We start from the raw sequence: 19,947 nt of genomic DNA, 5'->3' as shown, positions 1-19,947 counted from the left end.
ACTTGATGATTTACTCCCCATCTGTATGGTATGTTTGCTTTTTCTGTTTTGTTTTATTCCTCTGGCTAGTCTGTTTTAAGCATGAATGATTAAAAATAATGGGAACTCCCTTTGTAAACTAGAGCCTCTAGACACATGGAAAGAATGGAAAATTAGAAAGCTGTCTCTAATGTGGTTACTTCTCAAACATGACCATTATTAATAATTTATTGGCTAACAGCGCTACATTTTCTCATTATCATTCTTCTGTTTTAGACGTGGGCAATTACAGCTTTATGAATACCTCTGTGCTTCCATAAGTGACAATACAGCTGCTTAATGAAAGGATGAAATATGCAACCTGCAAACATTTTCACTTTTCCTGCACTGGGGCCTTGAGCCAACGTAGGCCGCCTACCCCTGACATGGAAAGTTGGTTTTGCTTATCAACTGGAAGGAGACAGGGTGCTGGGAGAGATGTGGCTCCTGGAAAGAGCCCAGACTCCAGATCAAAGAGGATCTTGCCAGAGTCCAGTGCCAAGCAGAAATCAGCTTAATGTTAAAGGCACACACCTCCTGTGCTGACGTTCGATCGACCCACAACAGGAAAGGCTGGGAGACCTGGCTTGACGGCCTCCTCTGTGGAAAGCTTCTGGGGCTTGGTTCCCCTTGAGATTGGGCTGAGCCTATGGTGTGACGTGAGGCGTTACAATCACCGGAGCTGACGCAGTGCAGGCTGCCCGGTCGTGACCAAAGTGTCCAGAACAGAGCAACTGCCACCTGCTCTCCTTTGTCACGGCAGGGCCTGTGCAACGCTGTGCTCCCTCTGGGGAAGCAGGCGTAAACTGGAGGCTGTCAGAGGGGCAGATTGGGGCAGGGTCATGGCCAGGGCCAGGCGGCCCTATGAAGAGACTCGACGGAACAGGGATAAGCAGCTTGGAAAAGGAAAACCTGCCCTTGAGAGCCATTTCACGTATCTCAGGGGTTGGTGGATGGACTTGTTTTACGTATGGTTTCAGAGGGCAGAGGTTAGGGCCAAAGAGTGGGAATTACAAAGAGGTGAATTTCAGGCCCCCAGGAGAGCTGGAAACAACCCGAGGGGGTCACAGGAGAAGGGGCTGATGAGTGGGGAGCACAGGGAGTTTCTCACCCCTGGAAGGGCTGAGGGGGTGCCTGGATGACGGCCGTGCGGGCTGGGGAGTGGCGGGTACAGTGAGGATTCCTGTAGGGCCATCGGAGGAAGGCTAAGAACGGAGGATCGACTACTCGGGGAAGACGTAAAGGAAGCCCTGGGTCCTGAGTGACTGCATCAGGCTCTTCATGGAGCCGTCAGTGGGGTCCCCTCGACGCTTCAGTAAAGGAGTGATGGGCGTAGCAAGGAGGCGCTGGCGGCCGGGGGGAGCCCTTCCCCACATACCAGTGAGAGCAGAGGACAACGACAAGGTCCACAACACAGCAGCACACACACCCGTGAGCAAACCAAACGGGGGAGGGACCTCTAAATGCACATGTAGCTCTCAAGCCTCAATTTAGCTACAAGAACTCTGTTTTTTTTTTTGTTTTTGTTTTTGTTTTGTTTTTTTTGCGGTACGTGGGTCTCTCACTGTTGTGGCCTCTCCCGTTGCGGAGCACAGGCTCCGGACGCGCAGGCTCAGCGGCCATGGCTCATGGGCCCAGCCGCTCCGCGGCACGTGAGATCTTCCCGGACCGGGGCACGAACCCGCGTCCCCTGCATCGGCAGGCGGACTCTCAACCACTGCGCCACCAGGGAAGCCCAAGAACTCTGTTTTTATCAAGGCTGATAGATCTTCCTGCAAGATCAAAGCTTCATCTTTTCTTCTTTCTCGGGGGAAGACAGAGGAGGGGGAGGAAAAGAGGTGAGAGAGGAGAAGAACAGCAGGAAAGGCGACGGAAGGGAGGCGGGGAGGAAGGCGAGGGCTCTGCTACTCAGAGGCTCTAAGTTTGGAAGCACCAGTTTTCAACCTGCGGTGTGTTGGTGCCGTGTCGCTACAGGAGAGAGCAGGCAGGGCGGTGTCACGACAAGAGCCCTGGGCTGGAAGACAGGTGCTCGGAGCTCACATCCCAGCCCTGCCTCTCAGTAACTCTGGGGTCCTGGGGGAACCATGTCCCCTCCCAGCTTGGTGTTTCCTTCTGCACATGCAGAGTCGGACTGGACTCCCCAGCTCCTGACACTTGTGCATTTCCCATCAGTGGGCATGTGAGCCGCGGCCTGAGCAGCCAAGGACCAGGGCTGAGGACAATCCATGATTCTTGGTCCACTACCTCCTTTCCCAGGATTCTGGGAAGTTCGCAGCCCACTTGGTGGGGGCTGCCCACGTGTGGGGCAAAGGGACTCTAGGGATGGGCAAGCTGGTGTGGTGGGTGGGTGGGGGGGAGAAGGGAGAGGGTGAGGCACTTACAGCAGGAGGAGATGGGCACGCTGATGGCCAGGATCACCCAGGCGATGTCCATCTTGCTCAGGCAGATGGTGGCTCTGTGCTGGGGTTTGTCCCCTTCGGCCACATGGGAGATGTTCCCTGCTGTTCCAGACTTCCAGGTCCCAGCGGGGACCAGACGGTTGAGGAAGTTTCCTGTGGCTGTGGACACCACTGTGGAGAGAGGACTGGGCACCCTGCCAGTCATGGTGGGCGTTGGGGTGGCCGCAGCTTCCTCCTTGGCTAGGGAAACAGTGCTTTCTGAAACCCCGGGGGGGCGGGCCGGGGCCTGCGGGGCTGAGGATGTTCCCTGAGGAAGCCCCTCGGAAGGGGCTGAGACACTGGCATCGAAGGCAGCCTGAATGGGCCCCACGGTGGCCGCGAAGACCCCAGAGCTGGCAGATGGAGGTCCGCTGGTGCCAGGGGCGACAGTAAGCCAGGAGTCACTGTGGCTGGGGCCATCCTGCGGGTCACCGCGGGGGTGCTGAGAAGGCACTGGGGCAGGACGTGGACGGGCGGGGGTGCCTGAGCCTGCGGTGGTGGCCGGCTCCCCTGCTTGGCTGGTGAAGGTGGGACCACCCCCCCGGTCTGCTCTGTTAAGGCCGGGCTTGTTCTCCGCAGACCCCAGGGTCGCGTTGGGTCGTACCCACGAGGTCCGGCTGGGCGCCGAGGTGGCGGCCACTGTCTGGGGCTGTGGAGATGAGGAGTAACCCCAGAGCGGGTTCCTGGGGGTGACGGTGGGGGGGTCAGGCTCCACAGACCCTGTGAAGTTGCCTTTGTAAATCTGAAAGATCTTCCCCAGGGGCCGCTTCTGCCCCAGATGCGTGGAGCTCTGATTTCGCCCCCGCTGGCCTTCCTTCCTTCTGGAGTGGCCGCTGGGTGCGGGCAGGACAGGGCGTGGGGAACTGCTGACTCCCTTTCGGGAGGAGCCGGGGGGCCTGGGGGGCCTGCGTGGGGTAGCCCGGGAGGGGGCCGTGAGCGGACGGCTGGTAGCATCCCTTGGCTTTGTCAGCAGGATGGTGGGCACAGCCTGGCCCGGGGGGCGGCCCTCTGAATGGGAGGACGTGGTTGCCACGGCAGCAGGAAGTGGCCCTGTGGACAGGGGGCCTTCAGAATGGGGGGTGGTTGCCGTCGCCATGATGGTGGAGATGGCGTTTTTAGGAGGGTGTCCGCTTGGATGGGGCGTTGTCGTTGCCGTGGAAGCTGCAGCCTGTGAGGAGGGTCCGTCGGGATGAGGGGTCAGTGCCACCATGGAAGCGGGGGCAGCCACCACGGAGGAGTGTCTGGTAGACGTGACGGGTGCTGTCGCCATGGTGTCTGGGGTGGTGCCTGAGGGGAAGACTTGAAGAGATTCCCTGGGAGATGGTTCCTGGGCAGCAAATACCAGTGCTTCAGTCAGCGCCAAGGTCAGGAGGAAGCCTTGCGAGGGAGACAGAGCAGAGAGGTGAAATGCCCAGGAGTAGCTTGGCCCTGGGCCTCCCTTACCCACGAAACTGAAACGCCTGGGAACTCAAGGGAAACATCGGGAGCATCCCTGAGGCCTACGCCCATCAGACACAGGACCATGGGGACTTGGGGAAGCTTCAGCAGGTGGGTGCCACCCAGCCCCTGTCCCAGAGAGAACCCAGCCACAGGGGAAGCAGAGCTGGCTAAACCAGCCAGGCCCGTCCTTTCCCAAACACCTCTGAAATGCCATGGCCCCCCGCCCAAGGGCAGCTGCTCACAACAGGCTGGGGGTAGGGCCATGGAAGAAGCCTTGTGGCCTCTGAGTGCCTGCTGGCCCTCTGCACCAGGGAGCAGTCAAGGCCAGCGCGGCCACAAGGAAGCCAGCAGCTCTGTGTGGGCTGCCCCGAGCCACTGAGTAGGGCTTGGGTGGGCAGAGCGGACCGGCTGCCACACCTCTTCTGACTCTTCTATTTATGAACTAGACAAAGGCACAAACGACTGACCTCTGTTCCCTCAGGCCCACCCACCAAACGACTAAGGAGGGTCTAGCCCCTCCTTGACCCTGGAGACACAAGAATGAACATGGCAGTCTCTGGCCCTGGGTGAGCTCATACACATCCACAAACAATCCTAAAACAAGGCAGAGACGTCTCAGTGCCATCGGAGACTGACAGGCAGAAGGGGACAGGGGTTCAGAGGGTGACCAGATCTGGTGCCTATTAAGCACTTAGCACAGAGCCTGCAGGAGAAGTGCATTCCATGAACGCCAGCTGGTTGTACGGTTGTTGTCATGTTAACTGCTTGTCCTGTGTGCTCATGAGGCTGAACTCTGTGGAAAACCACTGGTGGTGCCCAGCCTTTTAGAGGAAGAGGAGCCCTTCGGAGCATTAGAAGGAAACCACGGACTTTGCATGATGGTGAGTGTGTGTGCTTTCAGTTCACTGAGAAAAAATGCACAAGGACAAAAACCTATACGTTTAAAAACTCTTCTAAATATGCATGGATTTTATTAATCACAACAGCATGTGCCTATCTTTAAAAATAACACCTCATATCAATGTGAGACATAGGATCTATCCAGATTATAGACGGGAAGACTGGCCACTCCGTACAACACACAGGCTGGGAAGAGCTGCTCCGTATTGCCAAGGAGCGCCTGACAAACCTCCAAGGCCTGACTCTGTCCTGAGCACTCGCCCTGTTCATATGAGCCCCCTGCTTGGTCACTCGCATGCCCTTCCTTCAGCCCTGCTAGCCACCCAGACAATGGTAGAGATGGGCCTCTGCCTGGTAACTCTCTTGGCGCCTCCCTCCTCCGCCAGATCCCAGCAGGATGAATGGTGAAAGCAGGGGCCCTGGCAATGATTCCTGGGAGCCTGGGGTGGTCAGCAAAGCTGACAGGGGACATCTGGGGCCCTGGTGAGTTTCTGGCAGCAGAGAGGAGGAGGAGACCTCCTGACACTCCTTTGAAACAAGGATCACCACTGAGGCCTCCTCCAACTAGGGGAGGGTGGGGTGGACCAGTGTCCCCTCACCCTGCATGTCTAAGTTAGTGGGTGGGGGAGGCTGAGGGACTGCAGACTGAGCAGAGGCGGCAGCACCCACATCTCCTGGACCAGCACTTTGCCCTAAGCGACCCAGTTTCTCTAAACTTTCATTCATAGTCAAGCCCATACACCAACAGTGTTTTCTCCTTCTCCGGGTCAATCCTAAAATCTTTTTAACGCTGAGCACCGGCTCTGGCCCTGTCTTTCCCTCTCGATTTAACCCTCACAACCACTTGATGGGGCAGGAAGTTGAGGCTGAGGGAGATTAAGTAACGTGTTCAAAGCCCCTCAGTAGCAGAAGGCGTATGTGACGCCCAGGCGTTCCTGGTCGCCCACAGCAGTGAGGCAGGAGAAGAGGACGGGCGTCGCAGCCACAGAAGGAACAACGTGCTCGTGCTCTGACTGGTTCAGGGTTATTCCAGCTCCTTCCTGGCACTTTAGCACCACAGGGACAATCTACTCCTACAGCTGGTGGTCGCGACTACAGAGGTTTTAAGGGACATTCTCTTATAAGCCTCTGTTTGGCTCACGAGCACCCTGGTTCACTGTAAGTGTGGAGCACATCCCCCGCAAATCTGTATGTTGAAGCCCTGACCCTGGCACCTCAGAATGGGACTGTACGTTAGACAGGGCCTTTGAAGAGCTGATGAAGGCAAAAGGAAGCCGTTGGAGTAGGTCCTAACCCAATCTGACTGGTATCCTTATAAGAAAAGGAGCTCAGGACACAGAGATGCCAGGAATGCCTGTACACAGGCAGGACACAGGAAAGGCCGGCCACCTGCAACCCAAGAAGAGAGGCATCAGGGGACTCCAACCCTGCTGGCACCTGGATCTTGGGCTTCCAGTCTCCAGAACTGGGAGGAGAAAACTTTCTGTTGTTTAAGCCCCGCAGCCTGTGGTACCTTGTATGGCAGACTGACCAGACTGATATACCTGTCATACCTTAGGGATTCCTGAAAAAGGAGAGGCGGACACTGGGGCTCGTGTGCAGGTGGTTTATTTTGGGAAGTGACTGTAGCGGACAGCGGTGGGGGTCTGAGATGAGTGAAACAGGGAAAGTCAATCCCAATCAGCTGCTCAGGGTGCAACTCAGATCCACTGGGGGTCTCTGAGGAGCTGAGCAGACGCATGTCAAACTGTGAGAGGAGCGCCTCTCACCAGCAGCTCTCCGTCCCGTGGCCCAGTGCTGCTCCACCCCACCTCCTGCCTCCTCCTCGAGGCCCAAGTGGCTGAGTCAGAGACGCCCCGGGGGGGGTGGGGGCTGTCAGCTCACACCTGTGCCTGGCTGGAGGTTGCTGGAGTTAAAATTAAGAGCCCAGAGGACTTCTGGGGTGGAGCACAGATGTGTTCCATACAATCCAAGGCCCAAGACCAAGGCCACTGCCGCCTTCTGGCAGTAGCGTCAGGGGCAGCGCAAAGCTTTCAGAGAGGACCTGACGGACCCCAGGGACAGGCCGGGGGTGGGAGAGGAGCAGCTTGGCCTCCAGGAGATCTTCTGCAGCCTCTAGAGGCAGAGGGCTTAATGCATCCTGGTCTTTAAAATACTCAGGGAAAGAAATTCCCCTGACTTTCCCACCATGAGCATTTCAGGGGCTAAAATCCTCCCAGCTGGGAAGTATACCACAGGAGTGCTTCCTGCAAGACTAACAGTGGAAGTAAACATGTTTGCCCTTGCTGCGGCTCTTCTTAGTTGCCAGCATCCCCTGAAGTTATTCTCTCTAGGAGGACTGTTAGGGCAAATTACCTCCCAGCCCTTTCTTCTTTAGGCTTTAAAACTTTGGTACAGTGAATGGATACTGCCATCCTGGGTGCAGAGGGCTTTCACCTGGAGGACGACATTTAGCTGTCTCAGTGAGAAGGGCACTAGAGGCCACTTAGTCCAATCCCCTCACTTCACAGAGGGGGCAACGGAAGGAGTGAACTGACTTGTCCAGGAGCCCAGCTGGTTAGGGACACAGCCTGGATCACGGCCATTATTTCAAAGCAACCTTTCACTTGTATCACAAAAATTGCTACAACACTGCACTGTCCAAATGCCTCCTTCAACATCCACTGTCACCTTCGCTACAGAAACCGTCTCTCCTCTCTGGCACGAAAAGTTAAGGACTGAATGCAAGGGCGCAGACGGTCACAATAACTGTGCAAGGCCTTCAACCCAGGGCTCCCCTAACAGATGCAAATCTCTACCCCAGGCCCTTTGTGCTGGCTTTTGCTCACTCCCCTCCCCACAACCTGGGGCCACTGCCTCTGTGCATAGCATTTGCATAGATTTGCATAATAGGCTCAGGAGGCTCTAATTCCAAATATATAGGAGAGACTATAACTAAAATCTAACTTGACGTGTTTGAAATGTGGAACCAGTTTTTACTGCATGTCAGAATAAGGACAAGTGTAGGGGGTGGAAACCTGCAGATTGATGGGTGCCCTGATATCACAGGAAGGCCTCCCCCTACCTAGAATTCCAATGCATACATGATCCCAGGACCCAAGGGAAGGAAAGGCCTTCCTCCTTCTGTTTATTTGGTTGGCTGCCCACAGTCCATATTGGGCATGATATTTGCATGTGGCAAAGGCAAGGAGGGAATTGGTGAAGAGAGAAATGGCTAATCTGCATTGAGTGCTTTCTTCATGCCACACGCCGCTCCAAGGCTGAGCCTGTCCTGACACATTGACTCCTCATAACAACCAGATGAGGCAGGTGCTATCATTAGCTCCCCACTGCAACCGAGGAAAAGCAGCAGAGAGAGGCACAGGAAGCTGCCTCCTTCCACACAGCCAGGAACGGCGAGCTGCGATTTGAACCTGGCAGCCTGGCCCCGGAGTCCACACTCTCAACCACGCTCACACATCGCTCTGCTCTGCACGTTCAAAAGCAGTGATCCACTATCTTTTGGGAACTGGTTTTCTATTGTTGCTCTTTGGACTTTTCTTTCCTCTCACCTGTTTTCTTCTAGCTCCATTTCAGGGCTCTATATTAACATTTATGTTCTTTTAACAAGTTAGTCAATTAACTTTATTTTGCAAGTAACTAGGGGGGACTTGTAGTAGGATAATACAAAAGCTGGACATCCCTGCTTTAATTCTCTCCTTTTTTTCCAATCCTGGCATTTCATGCACACCATTGTTTAACTAAATTCATTGTATAATTTTTATCTTAAAATTGCTTACACACATGCACATTTATTACATGTATACGTTTTCCCTTGCACATATAAATAGAATCCTATCTCATTTTCCTTGTGATTTAAAATATCTGCTAAGTAGAGCTTCCCTCCCAGTTAAATTAGGTTTCCACTGCCAGATAGTCTTCCATTGCCTCTAAATCCTGTGACAGAACCACAGGAGTCTGAGAAGTCTTCTAAGCCATCCCCCATCACTAAGCAAGATGTCAGCATGGCCATCCCAGATGCCTGGTGTGGTGATTTAAAGCTGGCTCTGCAAGTTCTCCAAAACTGCTCCCACCAAGAGGTGGAATCTGAACCTAGCTGGGCCTTTGTGACCTCCTTGATGAAGAGAATGGGGAAGAAGCGACACCACGTGGTTTCTGAGGCCAGGGAAGAAAAGGTCATTCAGCCTCTGCAGGTTTCTCTTGGGGGCCTTCAGGCCCATGTAAAAAGTCCAGCCACCTCGAGGCCAGCATGTGGAGAGACCGTGTGAAGAGCAACAGAAAGGCCTGAGGAGCCCCAGCTGTTCCAGCCCCAGCCAGGCATTGGACATGAGAGAGGCGGAGCCCAGGAGATGAGCCTGGTCTAGCCACTACTGGACCTCGACCACACAGACCCCAAGACAGAGCCACCTATCTGAGCCCAGTCAACCCGGACATTCATGAACAAAATAAACAATTGTTACTGCCTTACTCCACGTTTGGGTGGGGTTTGTTTTGCAGCAATAAGTAATCGAATACTTGGGAATTTAGCTTCTGCATCCAATGTTTCAATGACAAAAAGAAAGAGAACCCATGCACACCAAGTCTGACCATCAGGGAGTCTGTTTTCTACGTGGGCAATAACATACCATCTTGCCAGGAAACAGGCTCTTTTCATTTCAAGATTATTGTCTTTTAATTGGAAGGGGCGCTAGGGTTCTCTGGTATCTAATTCACTTTACAGTGAGAAGGCTGAGCCCCAACAAAGTAGAATCCTTGCCCTGGGCCACACACTGCCCGGCCAGCCCCACTATGAAGCACCAACCCACAGGGTTCTTTCTGTATCACTGTGGTCCCGGTATTCTGGTGCTCCATCCTCCGTACTTCAGTGATCCCTTTTGTTTTGAAGATCAAAAACCTCCTCATTCCTAAGAGCATGGTTTCCCTCACTCAGAAATAAATATGCATCATTGACTTCAGGGTGAGCTGGGTGACTGCTCGGAAGAGGTACTCATGCCTGTGACCTTGGGCTTCTTTATGAAAGGGAGATTTTTTTCACAAAGAAAAAAAGGAGTTTTGGTTACATATCTTTGCTGCTACCCTCTTTCCAAGCAGCCACATTCCAAATGTTCTCTCCCATCAAGTCCTGCTGGGGACAAGCCTCAGGTCACAGGGCTAAAGCACAGAGGGTTCTGCTTAGTTCTTAGAGATACCTGAGGCCATCGCCTGGTGGGTTCCAGAAATGTCTGGAGATCACTGGTTTCACAGTTGGGCTGATGAGGTCCATGACTCCACTGGGAATTATTACTCAGAGTACAATCTCTAGAACACATGCGTGCAAGAAAACCACACGAGATGGGCCTGGGTGCCCCAGACACACCTATGAACTCACCTCGTGTCGCAACTCTGGGAGGCTGACAGATCACAGCTTCCTAACAAAAACATGTGCATGCATGTGAGTTCGCACGCATGCACACTCACACACACACGCACACAGAGACAAGCACTGTACAGGTCCTCTCCTGGGAGCAGGAACTTGGGAAGAATGACAAATGTGAGTCCTCCCATCATCTCCATGCTAACATACAGTTAAGTCATTCATCTAAGGTCAGAACGGCCACCATGTAGCAGTACCAGGATTTAAACCCATGTCTCTCTGACCCTGGCTGCTCCAGAACCTAGGTACTGAGAAAGTTTTGATCCAGGAAAATGTCCTACGTGAGCAGGAGAACGCTTTATGAAGACAGGCAATGATATAACAATAGTAACGGCTGTGATGACCACAATTAAAAAACAAAAATTTCCTCCAAAGTGGAAACACTTGGTAACCACACCACCTTTTATCCTCAGCTTTTGCTTCTCTGCCTTAGTCATTCAGTTCCATTTGGGACAAGCATTTTCCAACTAGAACTCCTCCTGGGCCTTGAAGCCATTGTTAGGAGCCCCTCCTTCTGTGCCTGTAACCACTAAGCCTACCCCTGTTCTAGCCCCCATCTCTTTAAGTGCCTAAATATCTGTTTCCTTATCTGAACTCTAAGCTGCCAGAGGACAAAGACTGTGTCTGGATCAATGATATTTCCCCATATCTAGTCCAGCACCTTAGCCACAACAAATCTTTGCTGAAGAAGAAGAAACCTTCCTAAATATCCAAAATATAAGAACTCATACAACTCAATTAGCAACATCCCCAAATAATCTGATTAAAAAATTGGTAGAGGGTCTGAATAGATATTTTTCCAAAGAAGACATCCAGACGGCCAACAGGTACATGAAAAGGTGCTCAATATCACTAATCATCAGAGAAATGCAAATCAAAACCCCAATGAGCTATCACCTCACACCCATTAGAATGACTATTATCAAAAAGATAAGAGATAACAAGTGTTAGTGAGGATGTGGAGAAAAGGAAAGCCTTGTGCACGGTTGGCGGGAATGTAAGTTAGTACAGCCAATATGGAAAACAGGATGGAGGTTTCTAAAAAATTAAAAATAGAACTAATATATTATTTAGCAATTCCACTTCTGAGCACATTTCTGAAGGAAACAAAAATCACTATCTTGAAGAGATATTTGCATCCCCATGTTCACTGCAGCATTATTTAAATAGCCAAGGCATGGAAACAAGCTAAGTTTCTACTGATGGATGAATGGATAAAGAAAATGTGGTATTACACACACACACACACACACAGAAAAATATTACTCAGCCACAAAAAAAGAAGGAAATGCTCCCATTTGCAACAACATGGATGGACCTTGAGGGCATTAATGCTAACTGAAGTAAGTCAGACAGAGAAAGACAAATACCACATGATCTCACTTATATGTGGACTCTAAAATAACAAGCAAACTCACAGAAACAGAGAACACATTGGTGGTTACCAGAGGTGGGGAATAGAGGGTGGCGGAAATGGGGGGAAGGTGGTCAAAATGTACAAACTTCCAGTTACAATAAATAAGCTCTGGGCATAATGCACAGCATGGTGCCTATAGTTCACAATACTTATTGTATATTTGAAAGTTGCTAAGACAGCAGATCTTAAAAGTTTTAATCACACAAAAAATTTATTCCTAGTCCTTACTCTTGGGTGTTACTCTCAGAAGTCAGCCACCATGCTGTGAGGAAGTCTGAGTAGTCCACCGAGGAGCCCATGTGGAAAGGAGCTGAGGCCCCAGGCTGAACTTCCAGATGAAGGCAGCAGCGACCTGCTAGCCAGGGGAGTGAGCCTTCTTCAGCCCCCCTCGAGCTACCCCAGCCGAGCCTGGGTGGAGCAGAGACAAGTGATCCCTGCCCGAACTAAAGATTTACGAGCAAAATGAATGATTACTGTTGTTTTAAGTTTTGAGGTAGTTTGTTAGGCAGTAATAGTAACGAATATCATCTTTGTAGAAGTGAAATTAAAGTTCTCTCAGTGACCATTCTGGATTTAAACATCAGGGTTTTTAAGTGCTGGAGCTCAACAGGATGACCTTGACCTGGGTTCCCTTACTGTCCTCTCCTGCCCAGACTCAAGGAAAGGGAAACATCTCACTTCTGGGCTCTTTCTACAGCATCATGATTTCTCTGATCTACAGCTACCAGTTCCGCTAAAGAAAGGAATGAACCAATGCATACTAGCAGTGGCATGAAGCTCCTGGCACGCATGTACTTTGTGGGCTGGGGGCACAGATGGAATAAAGGTGGAGTCTAGTATAAGGTGACCACATATTGAAGACATGAGTTCAATATGCATATGTATGTGGTATATGGTGCATACATATTGAAGACATGACCATTTCCTTCAAGGGGCTGTCATTCTAGAAGGGAAGAAAATCAGCTGTGACAGGGGAACAAACCTACACACCAAAAAAGATGTTCTCTCAAAGACTTTCTCCAAACAACAATGAAAATCAGAATTAGATGGATGAAAAGGTCAGCTTAGCTTCTAATAAAATAACAGGATCATTTATATTCAGGTAACATCTCGCTGACATCATGCGAAAGAACACAAATGCACCAGTCCAGACTGCTTTGTACTCTCCCAAACTAAATGGAAAAGACTCATAAAAATGTTCCCTGCTTTACAGGAGAGAACCTGACAGCCATTACCTCAGCCAGGTGATCAAGTCATGGTGATAGTATGCACCCTGGATATAAAGATAGTACATTACTTCTGTAGCTTTCCTCCCCCAAACCTATATCCCCAGTCTAACCGTAAGAAAAACATATGAAAAATCCCAGTTGAGGGACATTCCACAAAATAGCTGACCAGTACTCCTCATCAAGGTCATCAAAAATAAGGAAAGTCTGAGAAACTCACAGCCAAAAGTGCCTAAGGAGACATGACAACTAAACATAATGTGGAGTCCTGGCTGAGGTCCTGGAACAGAAAAAGGACATTGGGGAAAAATGAAGGAAATGTTAATAAAGTATGGACTTCAGTTAATAATAATGTATCAATACTAGCTCATTAATTGTGACAGTGGACAGTAATGTAAGATTCTGATTACAGAGGGAACTGGGTGCAGGCTATATAGGAGCTCTCTGCTTTACCTTTGCAATTTTCCTGTAAGTTCAAAACTACTGGGAGATTAAAGAAAAGTTTCACGGAGGTCAGATAGCAGGGACAGTGTGAGGGTGGGTCCTGGAAGGAGGTTTGTGGGCAACTTTCCCAGCACCCTGGTGTGAGATCACGTGCCCACAGACACATTTTGGAGTCCACTTAGAGAGAGGGGAATGACTATTGCCGCATCTGTATATATTCCCTCTGGTTCTCACCATTTAAAGTGTTCTCATTCAGAGTGTGGAGTTTGGAGGTGAAATCATCAGGGAGACTGACAGCTTGAACACATAGTTTTTTAACCTGTTCAAATTCCAACTGAGGATTCAGTTTATGTAACATGCCACACATGTAATATAAACACTCTTGACCAAGGAAGCAGGCTGCATGAAAATCAAAGCTTATGTATCATTACTACGGGGCTACATTGCTACAAAATTCTGATTTTCATTGTTGTTTGGAGAAAGTCTTTGAGAGAACATCTTCTTTGGTGTGTAGGTTTGTTCCCCTGTCACAGCTGATTTTCTTCCCTTCTAGAATGGCAGCCCCTTGAAGGAAATGGTCATGTCTTCAATATGGAGGCACCATCTACCACGTACATGGAAGGTATGAGGTGTTGGATACAGACGGATACCCAACCTATCAAAGTTTCTGCCCATACCCCTTTCCTGCTGGGTGACCATGTATCCATCTCCAAAAACCCAACCTGACTGTCACCTTGTCTTGATGAGATCATAGCTCCTCAACTCGTCCAGTTGGAAGTGGTGGCTCCCTGACCAGTGCTCCCAGGGCACTCGGCTCCCATTCATACGTGGCCCTTCTCCCCACACAGCCCCTCAGCCAAGGGCGTGGTGGGAGGGCAGGGATAGACCTGGGGTCAGTGGGATTTAGGTCCATTCTGGTTCTGGAACTTCCTAGTGGTGGGACCTCAGGCAGATTAGTTCAGCTTTGCTCTCCTCGCTGTACGTAAGGAAGATAATGCCTAACTTCAGGGTGATTTCAGGGGTGGGGACAGGACACGAAGAGGCACAGAGGCCCCACACATGGGCTGGATGCAACAGGTGGAAACTGTTGCTTAAGCTTCTGCTACATTTAGTTCGGCCCCCTGGGGCCGTGAGCTTCTTCAGCATCTGGAGCCCCAGAACTTAGTTCACTGTCTGACTCATACTAGAAGCACAATAATGTTTTCTGAAAAAGATGTGAGGATGAAAGAAGACTTAGAGAATTCCATGCATTTGAGGTATTTGCAGCTGAATGCTTGCCACAAAACTATAGATGTTTATTTCGAAGACAATATCAACAAAAGAATACAGTAAGCAACGTGAGTCCTGTGTGTGTGTGTGTGTGTGCACATCTTGTTTTCACTTTGCTTGTTTTAATGATTAACATTAATAGGTTCAAATGAACACAAATCCCATAAGACAGGGAGGCAGGAGGAGGCTGAGGTGGATGAAACCAGCTTCCTGCAGATCCCTGCCACGACCCCTCTCACAACCACACCCGCCACTGCCACTTCCATTCCTCATTACCTAAGCAAATCGGCCTTCATTGTCCTTCCAAAGTTCTAACGGGGTGTGTGAGAGCGTTTGCCAGGATTTGGGTTTTACAGACAAGTCCCAGATTTGGCTTGCTAACTCAAGGCGTGTGCTCTCGGGAGGTTTGGATGAAACCAGAAAGGAAGCAGGACAAACAGGAGGACTTGTATTGGGCGGCTGCTGGCAGGGCAGCCCATGGAGGGCCCGGTGTGCCCTAGACGGCCATGGTGTCTCCGAACCTGTGGCTCCTACAAACCCAATAAAATGACTCCCCCAGAGCCTTTAGCCCCACAGCCTGGGGTCTGGTCCAGTGGGCACCTCAGCAACTATAATAGGATCTCTCGGACCCTGAGGAAGCCCTGGGGAGTCCCAGGACCTGCCTGAGCACATGGGCATCTGCCTATCCTCAGCTCAGAATTCTCCAAAGCCAGGAGGAGAAGAAAAGACAGAGTCCAGGCCTGATCACGCCTAAGAGTCACTTACCTAAAAAGGGCACTGGGGCTTTCGACCTGACATCCTCTTGGGCTTGCTAACAGTCTGAAGTGTCACGTCTCAGCACGTGCCCCTCCTCACAAAAGAGTTTGCGAGGAGAGAAGAGGACAGGAGGAGGGAGGAGGCTGGCAGGAAGGTAGCAGGGACCGTGGCAAGGTGCCTGGGGGGAGGGGCGGGCAGGCTGGGGCGACTGGGGAGGGGCTGACGTCAAGAAGAGTGCCGGCTCTCTCCGGCACTGGCTCTGCTGCTCCTGAGCCCATGGCTGCTCGGTATTCTGGCCCCGGTCCTGTTGGGCAGGCTGAAGGCCGGCTGGCACTGCTCTCCTCGGTTGCCAAAAGTTCACCACCTTTTCCAGTTTGCCTGGAACAAAACGGCTCAGGCAACACGGTTGTGCATCCTTGTGAAACTGTCTAATTTCCCATTTCGAGGCAGGATGCCCATACTCCAATGTATAATTCAGGTTTGGGGCAGGAGTCAGATTTCACAATTGAATTCTGAAAGTCAGCCCTCCAGGCTGTGCGTGCTTGGGGATGAAAGCTTTCCTCCTACCTCGTCCCTCCTTCTCCCCAGTACCAATACTGATAGTGTCACTAAGTCTAAATCTCCACTTATTGAGCACATACTACGTGCCAGGCACTCTACTAAGAAATTTTTATATGTCATCTTACTCAAACTTCACAAAACCCTATGAGATAAAAAAGAACAAATCTCAACCCATGTCCTGTATAATTATAAGGGCACTTGCTACTCGCCCTCCACCTCTTTATTATTCTCTTTTGGACTATAAATTTGCGAATTTAGGTAACTGAATAGTTCAGTGTGGACTTGGAGGTAGTTTTCTGGAGGAAAAAATAATAAAATCATCTTGTCCACATCAAGCCAAGGAGATGAGAACACAGAACAAGTAGAGAACGGAAGGTGGGCTGTAATCCAGGACTATGTTGGACGGAGCAGATTTTATGGGCAGCAGCTTGCAGGGAAAGCAGGGAACCCACAAAAGTGGGAGGAACCCAGGAAGGCTTCCTGGAGGAAGCCTCTTACTATCATTCCACCATTCATCCATTTCTTCATTCACTTGTTCAGCAAACATCTACTGAGGGCTGAGTGTGGCTTTGTGTTTCTTGGGTAAACTGGCATCCGGGCCTCAGCCATGGAGATGGCTGTCATTACCCATTCCCCACCATGGGTAATAAAATGCATCTTGGCAGAGAAAATTCTGGCAAATTCTGAAAGGTAAGTTTATCTACAGGTGGGAAACACTTTATAGGGTGTTAATGTTCAGAGTAAGAACATATATTTATTAAGCATATTATATTTGTGAGTATTTCACGCCTGCAAACTAATTTAATACTCACTAAATTTTGCAAGGTGGGTCTCATTCTCTAAAACTGAGGTCCAGAGAGGTTAAAGGATCTATTCAAGGGGGACTCACGATACACACGTAATATTTCTGTTTTTCTCTACCTTCCTTCTCTTTTTCTGTTTTCAGTGGACACTGCCAGCTGCAAAAGCCCTTTAGTGGTAACACTTGCTTACTTTTGCTCCCAGCGAGCTCACCACCTGATCAAAGGACTCCTAGCTTCAGCAGGCCTTGAAGAGGACAAGTGGGTGATTATGTTGCGTCGGACTCTCAAAGGCTGTTCCACTCGGGTCTGGCTCCACTCCAGGCACACAGTTCAAACCCTGCCTCTGATCTGAACCCAAGAAAATAAGGTCAGGATGGAAACTGAGGTACGTCTCTCAAAGGCTCCGATCCCCAGGTCAATACTGTGGGTGGCGTGGGGACCGCCATCAAAGCCCCACTTGGGATGTTGTCTTTTGTAGACACCCTGCTTAATAGGAGAAAGGAAGCTGCCCCTACCTCCTAGGCAGGGGGAGAAGGGGAGATGGTTTCTTGCCACTGAAATTTCCTTAGCTGTTCTCTCCCTCACTCCAGCCACTGCAGCCAACAAGCCAGGTACCCAAGGCACACGGGGAAATGCGGCCCCCAAACGTAGTCCAGATTTTAGAATCTAGAACATACAGTGTTTGAATACTACAGATCTAGGAACAGGACACTTGGTAATAAAGGGTGTTTAAGTTCTATTCTTTACCTCTCTCCTCTTTCCTGGAGAGGTATGGAGAGAACACAGACACTGGAACCAAACAGAACTATGTGTAAACTCACTAATTGTATGGCCTTGCATCAGTTTCCCACACAAGCTGGCTATGCTGGGATTCTGTTCCATGATTTCCATTCACCATGGTGCTCTCTTTTTTTTTTTTTTGCGGTACGCGGGCCTCTCACTGCTGTGGCCTCTCCCGTTGCGGAGCACAGGCTCCGGACGCGCAGGCTTAGCGGCCATGGCTCACGGGCCCAGCCGCTCCGCGGCATGTGGGATCTTCCCGGCCCGGGGCACGAACCCGTGTCCCCTGCCTCGGCAGGCGGACTCTCAACCACTGCGCCACCAGGGAAGCCCCGTGCTGCTCTCCTGTTGGTTCTGTAGAGTTTTCACTGAGTTGGTCTAGTGAACACTGCACTCCACCACCCGGAGTCCTCCTTCTGCCCCCCAACAAGGAGCTCTTCATTCCATCACTGATAGGAGTGTTAGCAGCTGAGGATACACAGCCGAGTTTCTCTCCAGGAATTGCTCCCAGGTCAAGGTGACGCCTCCTTCCTGGGAAACCTGCATCCAGTGACTTGTTCACGTGTGGTTAAAAGGACTGGTCCCCTTGCCTCAGTCTGGGAGGACCACCCCAGCTTGGGAGTTCTCCTTGGGGTTGGCTGAGGCCTTTGGTGTGACTACATCACAGCCCCACTTCTTTCCATGCTCTTACTCTCCTAAAGGTGTTTTTTTTTTTTCCATTAATTAATTAATTAATTTATTTATTTTTGGCCCCACTGGGTCTTCGTTGCTGCACACAGGTTTCCCACTGTGGTGGCTTCCCCCGCCACGGAGCACAGGTTCCAGTCGCGCGGGCCTCAGTAGTTGTGGCTCGATGGCCTCAGTAGTTGTGGCTCGTGGGCTCCAGAGCACAGGCTCAGTACTTGTGGCACACGGGCCCAGTTACTCCATGGCATGTGGGATCCTCCCGGACCAGGGATCGAACCCGTGTCCCCTGCATTGGCAAGCGGACTCCTAACCACTGCGCCACCAGGGAAGCCCTCCAAAAGATGTTGTATGCAAATCTGCAGCTCATAGTCTGTTTCCTGGGATCTAGGTCTGCTGCAAACAGTATCCAATCAATGCTGATGACGATTCTTCCTCTTTATCATCCCTTTGCTGTGCCTTACTCCACCATATTCTTTCCATGTCACATGACACCTCTTTAGATTCACCGATTCTGGGTAGCCTCTCTCAGTGTACCGCTTCCTGGTTTCAGTCACCCTAATCGTGAACGCCACTATAAATGATAGTAGGTAAGACCTTTATTCTTGTCATTGTGTATTTTCTCACATCTTTCTATTAGCCTGGGAGCAACCTGAGAATAGACAACTTCAAATTTAATTTTAAAATATTCCCTCCACCCACTTGCATACAGTGGTGGTTAGAGGCTACCTGATCCTACTGGCTGGATGTTTGACAAAACCTTCCTCTCTGTCTCATTTAATTCATTCAGCACACATTTACTGGGTGTCCTATCAGAGCTAAGCATGATCTGTGTTATGGGGATGCACAAAGATACTGTTTCCTCCCTACATTGTGAGTGAGCAGGAGGGCCCTGTGGAAATGTAACTGACCCTGAAGCCAGACTACCAAGCTTCAGCCCCGCTGTCCCCATTTTCTAGCTCAGTGGCCGTGGGCAAATTACTTAAGCTCTCTGTGCCTTAGCTTCTTTACCTGTAAAATGAGATTGATAACACTGTCTACCTCTTAGGATTATGGTGAGGATTTAATGAGCTAATATATAAGGGTTTATAATCTTGTCTAGTGCACAGTAAGCATGCTCTCAGTCTACACCGCCCAATATGGTAGCCACTGGCGACATGTGGCTACTGAGCACTCCACGTGTGGCTAGTTCAAGTTGAAATGTGCTGTAAGTGTAAAACACATATGTAATTTTGAAAACTTAGTACAAAAAATGTAGACTATCCCATTAATATTTATTTTGGTATTGATTACATGCTGAAATGATAATATTTCGGATATATTTGATTAAATGAAATACACTGTTAAACCTAATTTCATTATTTTTATTAATGTAGCTAGTATAAAATTTAAAATTGTATATGTAGGTCACATTTCTACTGGACAATAGTGATCTAAGTCTTTCCTGTAAAACTAACAATGAAAGCAGAACAGAACAGGTACCATGACAGAGGTATAGGTGCCGCCAGAAGAGCTACTCTAAGTGTGGACCACCAGCAGCATCAGCATCACCTGGGAACTTGCTAGAAATAGAGACCCTTGGATCCCCATTCCAGACCTACTGAGTCAGAAACTCAGGGAACAGGCTAGGCGATCCGTTGTTTTGGTTTTTTTTCTTTTAAATAAAACCTCCAGGTGATTCCAACATCACCAAAGTTTTTGAAAGGTACTGCCCGAAGGACTGCAGAGGAATCAGTGGAGGAGACCGTGTCGTCCGCAGGATAGTAAGGGAGAAAAGGTAGGTGCAGAGGCCACCCAG

At 50.3% G+C, this 19,947-nt stretch overlaps 1 protein-coding gene across 1 annotated transcript in view; it reads right to left on the bottom strand.

Annotated features, from left to right (window-relative positions):
* The window catches only part of TMEM108 (transmembrane protein 108), a gene marked incomplete at its 5' end in the record, with an annotated part of 136,597 nt that overhangs the window by 12,276 nt on the left and 104,374 nt on the right, over nucleotides 1-19,947 (bottom strand). Inside the window, one exon of the mRNA XM_082625328.1 lies at nucleotides 2,400-3,833. Within this exon, the coding sequence (XP_082481454.1) occupies nucleotides 2,400-3,833 (1,434 nt within the window). The remainder of the gene's footprint in view (nucleotides 1-2,399; nucleotides 3,834-19,947) is intronic.

This window comes from Mesoplodon mirus, assembly GCF_964341445.2.
Source record: "Mesoplodon mirus genome assembly, chromosome: 6".
Lineage (NCBI taxonomy): Eukaryota > Metazoa > Chordata > Mammalia > Artiodactyla > Ziphiidae > Mesoplodon > Mesoplodon mirus.
The sequence above is the reverse complement of the archived record's forward strand: the minus strand, read 5'-3'. Positions and strand labels throughout refer to the sequence as shown.